General features: G+C 38.9%; 2 protein-coding genes across 2 annotated transcripts; one reads left to right on the forward strand and one right to left on the reverse strand.

Annotated features, from left to right (window-relative positions):
• Positions 1–974: 974 nt before the first annotated feature.
• On the forward strand, positions 975–1,474 carry LOC106095355 (uncharacterized). Its single transcript, XM_013262589.2, has 2 exons — positions 975–1,145; positions 1,247–1,474. The coding sequence occupies exons 1-2, from the start codon at positions 1,035–1,037 to the stop codon at positions 1,340–1,342; spliced, it is 207 nt and encodes a 68-aa protein (XP_013118043.1). The 5' UTR covers positions 975–1,034; the 3' UTR covers positions 1,343–1,474.
• A 1,037-nt stretch (positions 1,475–2,511) lies between these two features.
• On the reverse strand, positions 2,512–4,296 carry LOC106095354 (26S proteasome non-ATPase regulatory subunit 4). Its single transcript, XM_013262588.2, has 6 exons — positions 4,188–4,296; positions 3,872–4,012; positions 3,696–3,810; positions 3,062–3,634; positions 2,906–2,990; positions 2,512–2,816 (listed from the first exon to the last, which is right to left on the reverse strand). Exons 1-6 carry the CDS (start codon positions 4,211–4,213, stop codon positions 2,587–2,589), a joined length of 1,170 nt encoding a protein of 389 aa, XP_013118042.1. The 5' UTR covers positions 4,214–4,296; the 3' UTR covers positions 2,512–2,586.
• Between the last annotated feature and the right edge of the window lie 10,510 nt (positions 4,297–14,806).

Consider the following 14,806-nt stretch of genomic DNA (forward strand, 5'->3'; position numbering starts at 1 on the left):
TGAAATGTCAAAGCATACTGAGCATCTTTCTCTTTGACACCATGTCTGAAATCCCACGTGATCTGTCAAATACTAATGCATGAAAATCCTAACCTCAAAAAAATCACCCTTTATTATGAAATCAAGTAGGGTTTAGTGTGATTTGGATACAACTCTGAAATTGGAAAACTGAATCAGCTGGACTAGCAAGGGAACCAAACTACAAAAGTTATACATGTAAATAAGAAATTTACAATGAAACTCAAAACATATTAAAAACTATAACTCATATAAACAAGACAGCTAATCATTATTATTATGAAATCAAGAAGGGTTTAGTGTGATTTGGATACAACTCTGAAATTGGAAAACTGAATCAGCTGGACTAGCAAGATATATTCATTTACAGTTAAGAGCGTTGCCCAACAACAAAATATTAAGTGAAATCAGTGATCAGTGCAACTCTGATTTTGAGTATGTTGCTAATTTGCACCATTTGTTTGTGGGCTTTGGTTCTTAACTATAATACACACACAGAACCAAAAATTGTTGACAGATACCGAGTAAAAATTGTACTCAGCTGTTTGCTGCACAGCGCCTGGGTAAATATGACTTGTGGACTGGTGACCAAGATATATTCATTTACGGGTAGTGGCAGTCGCCCAACAACGAAATATTGAGTGCACCATCTGTCAAAATCAGTGATTAGTGCAACTATGATTATGTGTATGTTACTAGTTCTCCCCATTTTTCGTTGTTTGTGTGTGTTATGGTTCTTAACCGTAATAGAAACACACAACCGAAACTCTTTGAAAGATAGTGCACTTCGCGAGAAAAAAATGTACGTAGCTGTTTATGGTACACTACCTGGTAATTATGTCTTGCTAATGACTTTACCTTGTACAAATTTGCCCACCATACGCCTTGCGCTTTTGCTTGATTTAGTTATTCAAGTTTTACAATAAAAAAAACTTGGCATCACTTTAATAAAATTGAGTATCGTGTTAGCCATTGTAGTTCAGAAGCTTACCAGAAAAAACTGCTCCTTGACCAACATGTTCCAAAGATCCGCTGCTGTTTTGTTGGCTCCAGCCATCCGCAATGCTCTTCAACGCCGTTGCCAATCGGTGATTTCCTCCCCACCAACCCAAAAAGTTTCATCTGCTGTAAGTAACTTAAAAAAAAGTTGTACATAGAGGTTACGTAAACCTATCCTCTTAAAGACAATCGTGTAAAGACGTTTTTTCTGAATATTTTTTTTTTTCAGGAAAAACTTTTCCTTGGTGGCGGCATGATTGCAACCACCTTGGTCATTCCTGCTTGGGTGTTGTATCACATCCGTGAATACCGTGGATTGAAGTAAATTGCAAAAATACGTGCAATCAAAGCTTTATAATTTAGTCAAATTATGTGTTATAAGATTGTAAAGTTGGAGTTTTTTGGTTGGCAAAAGAAATAAAAAGTGATATCCAATTCTAAGTGCTTGGAACGAAAATGCCATTTTTTTAACTTCTTGTATTTGAAATAATATATGGGTCTATTGTAACATAGGTGCCAATCGCAGAGGATGTCGTCGGTACGGGTTGTTAATGTTATTGTGGCCGTAGATTTGCGGAAGCATTGCAGTCTTTGGTCAGGTATGATCGTATATAGATTCCGGTAGGTAAAATCGACGATAGGATTTATCGGTTTCTGTTGTAGTTGCCAAATATTTGCATGTGGATGTAGCGATCCTCGTCAAGCTCATGCGGGTCCATAGGGCCGATTGCCGTAGGAACATGATGGTTATAGTTATTTAAAGGCATCAGTAATTTGACTTGTGATATCAAGCATCATAGGCGTTCAGTATTTAAGCAAGAGCCGGTGACACCCATCCTTACACTGGGGCTCTTCACTCGATACCACTTATTGTCCGCGACTGTAGTACTAGTGCTGTAGACGCGTCCTGTAGCTCTCAACTGAGCTGATGATAACGAAAAACACCACATAGATCGGAAATGAAAGTTCCAGCCTACGCGGTGCTTATAATTATCCCTTTCTGGGTCGGTAGACACTCCTTGTTGTAATCGTTTATGCAGAGGGGTTCCTGGATCTATTCCAGTACGTCGACTGCAGTGGGGATCGATAAATTCCTTGCAATTTATCAGTTTACTTGCATCGTTCCCCGACTACTTAGGTTTATCGGAATGGTTTATTCCAAGAAATGTTTTATTGCTTACATATGGGCCATGTGATTTCTTCTTCTTATATTTATATATTGATTACCTAATTAATTAAATGGTTCACTGATACATAGGTTAGCATGCCAAGAAAAGCTGCGCATCCAGAGATAGCGCTTGCGGTATACCGTTATTAAGCTTAAACAAGAAATGCGGAGTATATTTTATATAAGGTTGTTTGTAGTAAGCCCATCGCCCTAAAACCCCAATAAAAAATACCCATTTTAAGCATACATTTATTTAGCATTTAATGGCTGTCTCCAATGGAAAAAATAAAAATTTGGAAGCCACTTAAATAAAATAGAAAAGATAATTTAATGATTAATAGTTTTTTATTATATTTCTGCATGATGCGCAAGTTGTTTCAATGTCCTTTCACTCTCTTATTTTACTGTTTATCTGAGTTGCCTTCATTTTTCTTATCCTTGTCCTTGTCTTTGCTTAAAGAACCGACAGCATCTCGTACAGCTTCGGATTGTGGATCTACACCGGGTAGATTCTCTAATACACTTTGAAGAAATGCTGGATCACCTATAACTTCTGAATAGTCTTCATCGACTTCCATGGGTGCATTTTCTTCGGTTTTGGGGCGTTTAGCTTGTTGGGTTACAGTATCATCTGATAATATATAACGAAGGAAGAAGAGAAACCAAATTCAAGAAGTAGTAATTTTTTTTAAATTTTAAAATGAAATCTTTGATTCTTACCAGCATCTTGCATTGACATTTGCATGGCAAAAGCGATCTGTTCTTCTTCAGTCATATTTGCAAAATCTGGCAAATTATCATCACTCTGTAATTTTAATTGAATAACTATCAGTATTTTGACTTTGTTATACAAATTTGATAAATCTGTTGCTATACTTGTTCCGTAGACATGGCCAATGCACGTTGCAACATGGCTTCCTCCGAATTTGGTTCATCTACAGAAGCTGTGCTTGCAGCTGCAGGAGCACTTGTTGTAGTCTTCTCGCCACCAGTTTCCTCAGTACTGGCACCAGCAGCACGACGTTGTTCCTCTTCTTGGCGTTGTCTTTGCTCTTCCATGGAAACACGCAGAGCCAAAGCTAATTCGGGATCTTCATTGGGATCAACACCAAACTCGAAGCCTGCTCCTCCTAGACCAGCACCACCCATGCCATCTTCACCTTGAATTATAGGCGAAGACAACAAGGCATCCGATAAACCAGAACCGCGAGGAACACAGACCAAATGAGAGCTAGTGCCGTCTTTGCCATTGAGGGTATTTATAAATACTTGCAAAATCTCATTGTTGCATTCATGATCGCCAAAACTGACAATATCCACATTGACTTTTTCCTTCTTCAGACGTTTGGCCAATTTAACCAAATCACCCTCTTCATTTTTTATGGGTGAGCCAACAAAAACTACAATGCGCATTTTATGATTTTTACCTTGACGATGTTTTAAAACCAGCTATTAAAACAAGTATATTATTAATTAAACAATATTTTAAAGGCTATTTTCATATACATACATGGGCAATGCGAACGCCGGTCAATAGATTGATTTCTCCCTTAGGCTGCACCAAGTGCATCTTAGAAAAAATTCTGCCTACATCGCTGGTTAGAGTAGCCAAAACTTCCACAGTACTATCAATAATATTTATAAAATAAAAATATTTCAGCTAAGAATATAGAAAAGGTTACTTACTTCGATATGGTCATAAGACCCACATTGTTTTCCGGATTGGAACGCACTTTTGTAAGGCAAACAAGGTTTATGCCATCTTTTTGGACATTCAAGCGAGTGGGAAAGTAATCACCATTTCGTTGGTAATCACTGTTATCAAAACTGAAATCAATAGAAGAATTCACGGAATTATAAACTAACAAGGCTATCATTGGCGAAACTTTGGCCAAAGTCATACAAACAATATAAAACATCTATTTCACAGCGTAAACAAAACAGTTGTTTCGGATAAAAATTGTTTATGTTGTCCATTTATTAAAAGATCTTGCAAACTTACCAAATCATAGTACTTTCCAGGACCATTTTGAATTATTTTATTTAATTATTTTTTTATTGTCTTTCTCCTAATATTTCTGCCTGTCACTTCCACTGAATAGTAATTATTTGCTTTATCACTTCGGTTGACACTTCTTAGTAAACAAATGCAGAGCTGTATTTTTCCGAATGCTATTAATTAAGGTATATTAGCAGAAAGGAGGGCGGCAAAACGTATTAGCAAGTTACGTTTTGAAGTTAATCAGGATTCACTAATAAAAGGTTGTTGTTGTTGTAGCAGTTTATTGTGTACTATCTTTCGTCTGCTTGATTCTGTTGAGTGTCAATACCCAGGAACTCCGCGACTAAGATGGGGTGCGTCCACAGGGATCTGGGTCTGAGTCGAGTGGGTCTGGCCGGGCAGTTAAACAGGTGACGTGTATCGTGCGGTCCCTGGTTACAATCGGGACATCCATCTTGCACGTCGGCATCAATCCTAGCTCTGTGGGAATTGAGGCGGCTGCATCTGCCGGAACGTAATTGAGCCAGAACCACTCTGGTTTGCCGGGGGAGGTCGATTTCTTCGGGTGCAATGGGTGCGGTCGTTCTCCAAGGACTACATTCACCCGGTAGCCAGTTAACGCGTCTGCTACCGTGTCTGCATGAATGTTGTTCAGACCCGCTTGATATGCCGCTTGATCTAGAGGTTCTCTCTTGTAGCGCTGGACCTCACGCTCTAGATCATGTAGATCTACCTTAAGGCTTCTGGGCGGTGGGTATCTATCCACAAGATGATGATTTGGATGATTTCTGCGATAACAGCTCAAAAGGTATTGCTTAGACAGCATGTAGTTATGTCTTCGCACTGGTAGGATCTTTGTCTCCTGATGGAGGTGGTCCACATGAGAACTAAGGAGACAGCCCGTCGCAGTTCGGAGGGCGGCATTCTGACAGATCTGAATATTATTCCACTGCGTGTCACAGAGCTGACGTGACCACACTGGCGCTGCATAACTTACCACAGACCGGCCAATTGCTTTGTACGTGGTCAACAAGGTTTCTTTGTCTGCACCCCAAGTGATGCCAGCGAGTGACTTGAGGACCTTGTTTCTACTTTTGACTTTATTGCAGATTGCTGTGGCATGTGGGGAGAAAGTGTAGGAGCTGTCAAATGTGACGCCAAGTATTTTGGGACACTTGATGGTCGGAATCAATTCTCCATCGACCATCACAGTCAGCTCAGAATTCACCTCACGCGTATTTGTAGTGAACAGTGTGGCTGAAGATATGGTGGCGGATATCTTCAGATTTCTTGCAGCGAAATATGAGGCAAGCTCGTTGAGGTAGACGTTCAACCTATCGCAGATGCCATCAATGGGTGGGGGGCCTGATGCCAAGATCGTACAGTCGTCCGCATATGATACGATCTCTATGCCGTCTGGAGGAGGTGGGATGGAGGATAGGTAGAGGTTAAACAGAGTCGGAGATATCACCCCGCCTTGGGGAACTCCCTGTTTCACTCTACGGTGTTTTGACTTCTTATCCCTAAATTCCACAAATGACTGGCGGCCACACAGATAATTCGCGACCCAACGTTTAAGGCCTGGCTGGAGGGACGTGTTGGCGATGTCCTCAAATAATTTGGCATGGCTGGCCGTGTCGAATGCCTTCGATAGGTCCAGTGCCACGAGGACCGTCCTATCACATGGCCTGGGTTGATTGAAGCCACGGCAAATGTGTGTGGTGATGGCATGCAAAGCTGTTGTTGTGCTGTGCAGTCTCCGAAATCCGTGTTGATGCTCGGCGAATGGAAATTCTCCTACGAGGCTCGGGAGGAGTAATGCCTCAAGCGTCTTAGCCACTGGTGAGAGAAGGGAGATCGGTCTGTACGACTCCCCCAAACTCGGGTCTTTACCAGGCTTCAGTAGCGGGATCACTCTGCCCATTTTCCAGACATCGGGAACTATAAGAGTGTTCAATGACAGGTTAAGGACAGTGGTAAGGTACTCAACTCCAGGTAAATCCAGATTCTTCAGCATCAATGTAGAGATTCCGTCGGGGCCCAACGCCTTGGAAGATTTGGCGCCACGGATGACATTCGTAACTTCGCCCACGGTAAATTGTGATGGCTGTTCATCGGCTCGGAGACCGCGAATACGGCGAATGGCTCTCCTCCTTGCCCTGTCTCTCTCGGGATGCACGATAAATTGACGGTTGAACAACCTGGCGCATCTCTTCGGATCAGTCACGGTTAACTCGCCAAAAGTGACTGAGGTCCTGTCGTCCCGTCTACCGGGGTTCGAGAGAGACTTAACAGTGGCCCACAATTTGCCTGCACCGGTGCCTAAGTTACATTGCTCCAAGTGTTCCAGCCACAAATTCCGCTTATGTTCGTTGACTACCCTGTTTATTTCCAGATTCAGCTCGCTGATTCTGGGGTAAGCGGGGTCCATAGCACGAATCCCATCACGCTCGTCTGCGAGTACCACTGCTTGCGCCGGGAAATTGGGTCGCACTTGCGGTATTCGACCGGCAGGTATAAAGCGAGCGGCTGCTGCGTTGATGATGTCTCGGAATTTCCTCTCGGCCACAAGCACATCAGAGGGGGGTGGCAGTTCATTGAAGCGGCGATTGGTATACTCTCTGAAGCCAGTCCAATTGACCTTCTTGTAGTTGATGAACGTCCGGCGCTCAGAGGTTATGAAGTCGGGTGGTCGGTCGATGGTGAGGATTATGGGGAGGTGGTCTGACCCCAAAGAGATGACGGCTTGCCAGGATACGTCACTCAGGAGATCAGGGGATGCGATTGAGATGTCTGGCGAGCTGCTGCACCTCCTCGTAATCCTAGTGGGGGCATCCTCATTCACCGTACAAAACGTGGAGCTATCTATCTGCTCTGCCAAAGCTATGCCACGCTGGTCGTTGCCTAGGGGAGAATGCCATGACGAGTGATGTGCATTAAAATCCCCCAGAACCAGACGACTATGGCCAGATAGCAACCCACTTATGTGGGGGCTGTTGGCCTGGCCATTAATCGGGACACAGCTGCCAACCGGCGGTATATACACGTTGTATATCTCTATCTCGGCAGTACCAGACCTGACTGCTACCCCCATACATTCCATGTATGGGTCACTAGCGTCAAGCGCAGGCGAGATAGGTCTATACTGCACGGAATGGTGTATAAGGAAGGCCAATCCCCCACCTCCATTCCTTGAGCGATCCTTACGTAGCACATTGTAGCCGTGACAACTTTGCAAGCTGCAGGTGTTAGTCAGCTTTGTCTCCTGGATCGCTGCGACCGATATGCTCTTCCGACTCATAAAATCTACAATCTCATCAATCTTGCCTCGCAGTCCATTGCAGTTTAACTGCAGGAACGATACATTTCCCGACACTGGCCTGGCAATAGTAGGGCTAGGGTGCTGTCTTTGCATAAATTGCCGTACGGGAGAGGTCGGGGGGTCACATAGTCCGACGACGAGGACGCCGATAGCGACGACGGCGACGCTTGTGACCCACTGCTGGCTATGTTCGCACAGCACCTAGCGACATAGCCAGTATGACTATACTCCCGTAGCGAAGTTAGGCCAAAGCAAGAACGAAAATGTACCCACTCCAAGCACCCGTTACACCTCACCGACACTGACCGATGATGAAGGCGGTTCTGGCAAACGGAACAGAACCAGGGTCCGGGGTTCTTTTCAATCCCGGCACGGACCAAAAGCATACGGAGAAGGCACTCCGGGATGTGCCTCTCCCATGACGAAAAAAGACGAACACGTACACTGAGGCGGCAGCCCTTGCCGATGAAGATTCCATCGGGTCAATCCTGTGCGTACAACCGGCTGCCATGGGATTGACCTAATAAAAGGTAGGTCACATGGGTAAACAAAATGTGGATAGGCCCAAGATATATTTATTTACAAGTAGTGGCAGGTGCCCAACAACAAAATATTGAGTGCACTATCTGTCAAAATCAGTGAATAGTGCAACTCTGATTATGAGTATGTAAGGGGATTGCTCGCTTAGTTTGTATGGAGAAAAAAGCTGTCCCCGATTAGAAAAGCGGCTAATATTATCGCCACTTATAAAGATTTTAGGAATTTTACTAATATACAAACTGCTTGGTCTTCTCCAATAAACCCACAATTTAGATTCAAACATGTGTTAAACTGCCATTTTTTACTTACGGTATGATGTTTACATGTTCCAATTTCTCAATTATGGCTTGTGCTATGTTCCTTTTTCACCGTTGAAAGCCCTTTTTTCGCGATTACTTTTTTGAAACATTACAAAAATTACAATGATAAAATGAAAAATTTTTATCATAAGTACAAAAGGAATGTCCTACTGAATGCAATCAGCATGTTTTTTTGCTTTAAAATCTATTGTCTAAAAATTGGTAAAAAATATCGCGAAAATCGAATATAGTACCAGCCTTTAATCTATTGTAATTTCATTTATTTACCTATTAATTTATCTATTATTAAAAAATAGTCCTCTAAACTTGCTATACATTTTGCCAAACGATAAAGAAATTGTTTATATGTATATTTGAGCGTAAATTCGTAATAAAGCCTTGTACTATATTCGCTTTTCGCTATATCTTCACCGATTAATTTTTTAGATAATAGATTTTAAAGCAAAAAACTTGCTGATTTCATTCAGTAAGACATTCCCTCAACACTTATGGTAAAATTTTAATAAAACTGTTACTTTATCATTGTTATTTTCAAAAAAGCAATCACGATAAAGGGTTTTCAACAGTGAAAAACGAATGTAGTGCGATCCAAAATTAACTAATTCATTTTCTATTTAATGGCTAATACTATATTCGTTTTTCACCGTTGAAAATAACAATGATAAAATAACAATTTTATTAATATTTTGTAATGTTTCAAAAAAGTAATTCAAAGGGTTTTCAACGGTGAAAAACGAACATAGTACCAGCCATTACGGAGAAACAAAAGAGGAATTGGTTAAAATGCTGCATTCGACACGCCAACTTGCATGAATCTAAACTTTTACGATATTAGGAAGACCAAGCAGTTTGTATATCTTGTAAAATTCCTGATTACAACAAAGAGAACGCCCATAAAGATATGTTTATACACACATATGTGGTAAATTATTAATCTTGTTTATTTGTTTGTACTATAAATTTAATGCATTATTTATTGAAGAAATATCGACACACCAACAACTTGCGACCTAAGATGTTAAAGTACATAGAATATTATAAAAGCAATAAAATTTGATAAACTTGTGTTTGGTTAAAGCGAAATTTGGTAAAATATATATCAAATATCCACTATTATTGCGTTGCCCAAAAAGTAATTGCGGATTTAAAAAAAATTAAATGCATTTTTAATAAAACTTAGAATGAACTTTAATCAAATATATAATTGCCATCTTCCTGGCAAATTTATTATTCCACGCTCATAGAACTTTTGGCCTTTATCTGCAAAAAAAACTGAACCAAGTGCGATTTTATAGCCTCATCATTGCCGAAAGTTTTACCATTTAAGGATTTCTGCAAAGATCGAAATAAATGGTAGTCTGATGGTGCAAGGTCAGGGCTATATGGTGGATGCATCAAAAGTTCCCAGCCAAGCTCACTCTGTTTTTGGCTAGTGACCAAAGATGTGTGCGGTCTAGCGTTGTCCTGGTGGAATATGACACCTTTACGATTGACCAATTCTGGTCGCTTCTCCTTGATGGCTGTATTCAATTTGTCCAATTGTTGACAGTAAACATCCGAATTAATCGATTGGTTCCTTGGAAGCAGCTCAAAATATACCACACCCTTCCAAACCCACCAAACAGACAGCATAACCTTCTTTTGGTGGATATCAGCCTTTGAAGTGGTTTGAGCTGGTTCACCATGCTTGGACCATCATCGTTTTCGACTAACATTATTGTAAACAATCCATTTTTCATCTCCAGGTATGATTCGTTCGAATTCATTGCGTTTAAGGTGCATATCACAAGCGTTGATTCGGTTTGTTAAATGAATTTCTTTCAATACATGTGGTACCCATATTAAAATTGACGCCAAACAAACAAATTTAAACAAAATTTCGCGCACTTTTTTTCTAAAGCAAGCTAAAAGTAACAGCTGATAACTGACAGAAGAAAGAATGCAATTACAGAGTCACAAGCCGTTGAAAAAATTTGTCAACGCCGACTATATTACTACTATATTACCGACATTACCTTTTTGGGCAACCCAATATTACTCCACACATGCTTAGATGTTGCATACCATAACCCAATATTAAACAGTCGTTTGGATAAAGACGTCAATACAAAGTTAACACAGCCGCCAGGACTGCGCAAAAATAGTCCCAAATTCAATTACCAGCAAAACACAAGACACCTCAACGACTTCAAACACAAACCCTTTATCCATAACTTATCAAACAAAAGCTGAGTATTCTGATCAGCTTTTCAGGCGGAATGCTGTCAAATTCCATATAAAAATAAACGTTGGCGAAACGCTGGAGGAAAATAGGTGAAAAAGTAGTACTCTGTTTATAGTGAGGTAAATGGCAAAAATAAATTTTAGTGGCAACGCTTGACATCATTGTCGGCATCATATATGTTTTATTATTGATTTTAATGATTCGTTTTTTCTTTTTATTATTTTATTTATTGCAAAAAAAAAAATAATAATAAAACCATAAGTGCAGTTAAAAAAACGTCTTTTGGTACCAAAATAAAAACAAAACATAACTCTCAATTTCCGCTCGCAAAACAATTCAAGATTTCAGCGACTATTCCGAAAGCAGAATAGAATACCAACCCAAACACAAACTCAGCATTTTAAAGTATGATTATTATTTGCTTCGATGCAACATTTAATTTTATATATCCAGCTATGTCCGGGTTTTAAAAACTAACTTCATAGGAGTATGGTCGTTTGTTTTATTTTTAATTTTCAGAGCAAGCCCAAGGACGCCCACAATGCTGCCAAACGTTCCTCAGTGACATCGACAACGTAATCAACTCATTCCCACTATTAGTCGTCATCGTCGTTTCATAACCATCAACAGCAACTCCCAAAGCATTTTAGTGGATATCATCATCACAATTAATGATACTGGTAATGACAGTAAGTGCTACGTTCGCACGTAACAGCATGCATCATAAAGCTGAGTATTCTGTTCAACTTTTCAAGCGGAATGCTGTCAAACTCCATATAAAAAAAAAGCGTCGGCGAAACGTTGGCTAAAAATAGGCGGAAAAGTAGTACTCTGTTTATAGTGAGGAAAATGGCAAAAACCTCAAAGTGGCAACACTTAAACCATTGCTGGCATCATTTTTGTATCTTTTATTAGTTTCAATGATTCATTTTTCCTTATTTATTTGCTAAAAACTAAATTAAATAGAGAAAACAATAAGTGCAGATAAAAGAAAACGCGTTTTAGTATGGAAACAAACTTAACTGCTGTCAAATTTCGCTTGCGGAACAATTAAAAGTTTCAGCGACTATTCCGAAAGCAGAATAGAATACCAACGCTAAGAAGTTGAAGTACATAGACTATTATAATACAAGCAATAAAAATGATAAAAACGTGTTTGGTTAAATTAACGAAACAATGTCTTCGCTCACGTACTTAAAGTGAGGCATACAGAACTAAAAAAATAAATTTTGTGAGTTAATGATTTATAAACATTAAAATTTTGAAAACTTAAAATGTGTTTTCTGCAAATTAATTTTTTTGAGTTATGTCAAGCTTTTAAATACATGAACGTTATTCATGTTTCTTTGGGATCAAATTCACCTTATTAGAGCAAATGAACATAATAGTTTTGTTGCGTTCAAGTCCAACTTTCGCAGATTGATTTTTGTCATTGATATAAAAGAAGACTTCACAGCAAAATCAACATTTTTGTTCTTGCGCTTGAGCGTAGTAGCGCCCTTTTCTTCAAGCCACTTGGTATTCTTTCTAAAGCCTAGTACTGACTTCGACTAAAAAAAAGGTGACGAAGATAATGCGAACACATTCCGTACAAGTGGTACTGACTTCTATGAGCAAAATAGTAGTGACATGTCGCTACATCAAGATAAATTTTCAAAATTTGAAGGTTGGTACTATATTTAGTTTTCGCGGTGAAACTCCATATAAAAAAATAAGCGGAAAATATTGATGAAAAGTGTTCGTTTCGCTATAACTTGTTTTTTCATATAGGAAAAATTTACAATTCACTACGACGCCCAAGAAGAGCACAATCACAGTCGCTGCGCAGCAAGTCGGGTTCTTACGTAAAATAAACGCGATCGCCAAACTTCTAATTGTAACTAAGTGTTTGTTAGTGTTAGTGATCTTGCTAACATGTACTTACTCGGGTGGAAAACAATTTGTTGTATGTGAACGCATAAATAAGAAAGAGTTTGCATATAAAAATAAATAAATAAAAAAATTCCTAAAATAATTAAAAAAAATTCCTTTCATGGCAAGTTATTACAATAAATCTGTACGAAGTAATAACGATTGTGAAAGCTAGTGTTTTGCTTTTGGTCTTGCAATTACAAAAACATTATTTTGAAACAAGTGGAAGATGATGCCAAAGGCTTTTGGAAAGCTGTGCTTATTGAAATTATACCAATGAAATACTACAAAATTTAATTATGTTTACAAATAAAAGCTCGGGTGGGTTATTATTGAAATTACAACACATATGTGAATTTGAGAACGGTCCACACACTCACATTTGTGCGTACAAATACCCGTAAGCAGCTGTTCAATTGATTGATGCCATATTAATATTTGTAAATGGCAACATTTTGGCAAATGTGGTAACCTTGTCAAACCACTAAAAGAACGATTTTGAGAAATTTTTTCCCAGAAAAAAAGGGCAAACCCAACAAAGACAGCAATATGAGCCGAATCCGCTTCCATACTGCTGTATTTTTTCGTTAACGATTTGTCGCCAGCAGTTTTATCGGCATGTACAATAAAGCCCTTTTTCTTGGCATGTGACGGCAGAGTAGCAACTTCAGCGCACTCCTATGCACAAAAATATTTAAATAAAAATTTGGAATGTATTAATTTTAAACCCCACTTTTCTAGAAATCAATGAATCATCAGTCTACTTGACAGTAACCAAGTGCATTTTTAACGAAAAAGCGGTTGTAATAGCCAACATCACTAAAGTTTCCAATACGGCATCTTTGTTTTAATAAGTGAAAAAACGAATTTCCGGAACTTTTTCATTTGAAAGACCATAGTACCACCCTTAAGATAGCGAATCCACAAGACTGGTAAATAAAACGAACCAATTGTTAGTACTTTTTAACGATTAACGGCCTTATGGCTGGTGCTAATTTCGTTTATCGCGAAATTTTTCGTGATTTCTTTTTTAGATAACAGATTTTGAAGGAAATAAACTTGCTGATTTCATTCAGTAGGACATTCTCTCATTAAGGTTGGTACTATATTGGGTTTTCGCGGTGAAACATCATATAAAAAATAAGCGGAATATTTTAATGAAAAGTGTTCGTTTCGCTATAACTTGTTTTTTCATCTAGGGAAAATTTTCATTTCACGACGCACAAAAAGACCACAACCATAGTCACTACGTAGCAAATCGTTTTCTTACGTAAAATAAACGCGATCGTCAGATTTCTAACTGTAACTAAGTGTTTGTTAGTGTTAGGTTTTACGAATAAAAACTGAATTGCACTGCATGAATTTCTACACATTAACAATTGTGTGTACATGCTTACATGTGTAAGCAGATGATAAATTGGTTGGTGTAATATTAATTTTAATATGTAAATGGCAAAATTTTGGCCAAAAAAATTAAATGTGGTCCCCTGGTCAATCCAATGAAAGAACGATTTTTGGAAAAATTTCCCCCCGAAAAAACGTAATACCAGCCTTTACTTATGAAAAAATCTTCATAAAAGTATTATGTTTTCATTGAGATTTTTGTAGTGTTTTAAAAAAGACCCGTGAAAAATGTGTTTTCAACAGTGGAAAACGAATATACTATCAGACTTTATTCACAAAACTTAATGTAGATTTAAAATAGGTTTATTTGTACAGATTTCCTTTATAGAAGTTTCAGACCTATTTTAAGGCTTCACTATGTTTTGAAATGTTTAATTGTTTCGCGAGCGAAATTTTACCGTAATCACCACGTGCAAAATTTCAGTAAAATCGGACGAGAATTGCGCCCTCTAGAGGCTCAAGAATTCAAGACCCGAAGATCGGTTTATATGGCAGCTATATCTAAACTTGGACCGATTTGATCCATTTACAATCCCAACTGACCTACAATAATAAAAAGTATTTGTGTAATTTTTAAGCGACTAGCTTTACTCCCTCGAAAATTAGCGTACTTTCGACAGACAGACGGACGGTCAAGAATATATATTTTATGGGGTCTTAGTCGCCAATTTCGAGGTGTTACAAACAGAATGACGAAATTAGTATACCCCCTTCCTATGGTGGTATGGAAAAACGAAAATTTGAAACCAATAAAACAAACAAAAATGACGGACAATGGTTTCAAGCTTTGCTACTAAAATTTTTTATTGTCATTGTCCTTATTATTAACAGAGTACTACTTTTTCGCCTATTTTCCTCCAGCGTTCCGCCGACCTTTTTTATATGGAGTTCGACAGCA

This window comes from Stomoxys calcitrans, chromosome 1, assembly GCF_963082655.1.
Source record: "Stomoxys calcitrans chromosome 1, idStoCalc2.1, whole genome shotgun sequence".
NCBI classification, from domain to species: Eukaryota; Metazoa; Arthropoda; class Insecta; order Diptera; family Muscidae; genus Stomoxys; species Stomoxys calcitrans.

Coding starts and splice junctions, on each gene's coding strand:
- LOC106095354 (XM_013262588.2), bottom strand. CDS start 4,213: ATGGTCCTGGAAAGTACTATGATTTG. Junction 4,013..4,187: donor CTGGAAAGTACTATGATTTG/GTAAGTTTGCAA, acceptor TATTGATTTCAG/TTTTGATAACAGTGATTACC. Junction 3,811..3,871: donor GGTCTTATGACCATATCGAA/GTAAGTAACCTT, acceptor TATTATTGATAG/TACTGTGGAAGTTTTGGCTA.
- LOC106095355 (XM_013262589.2), top strand. CDS start 1,035: ATGTTCCAAAGATCCGCTGCTGTTTTGTTGGCTCCAGCCATCCGCAAT. Junction 1,146..1,246: donor CCCAAAAAGTTTCATCTGCT/GTAAGTAACTTA, acceptor TTTTTTTTTCAG/GAAAAACTTTTCCTTGGTGG.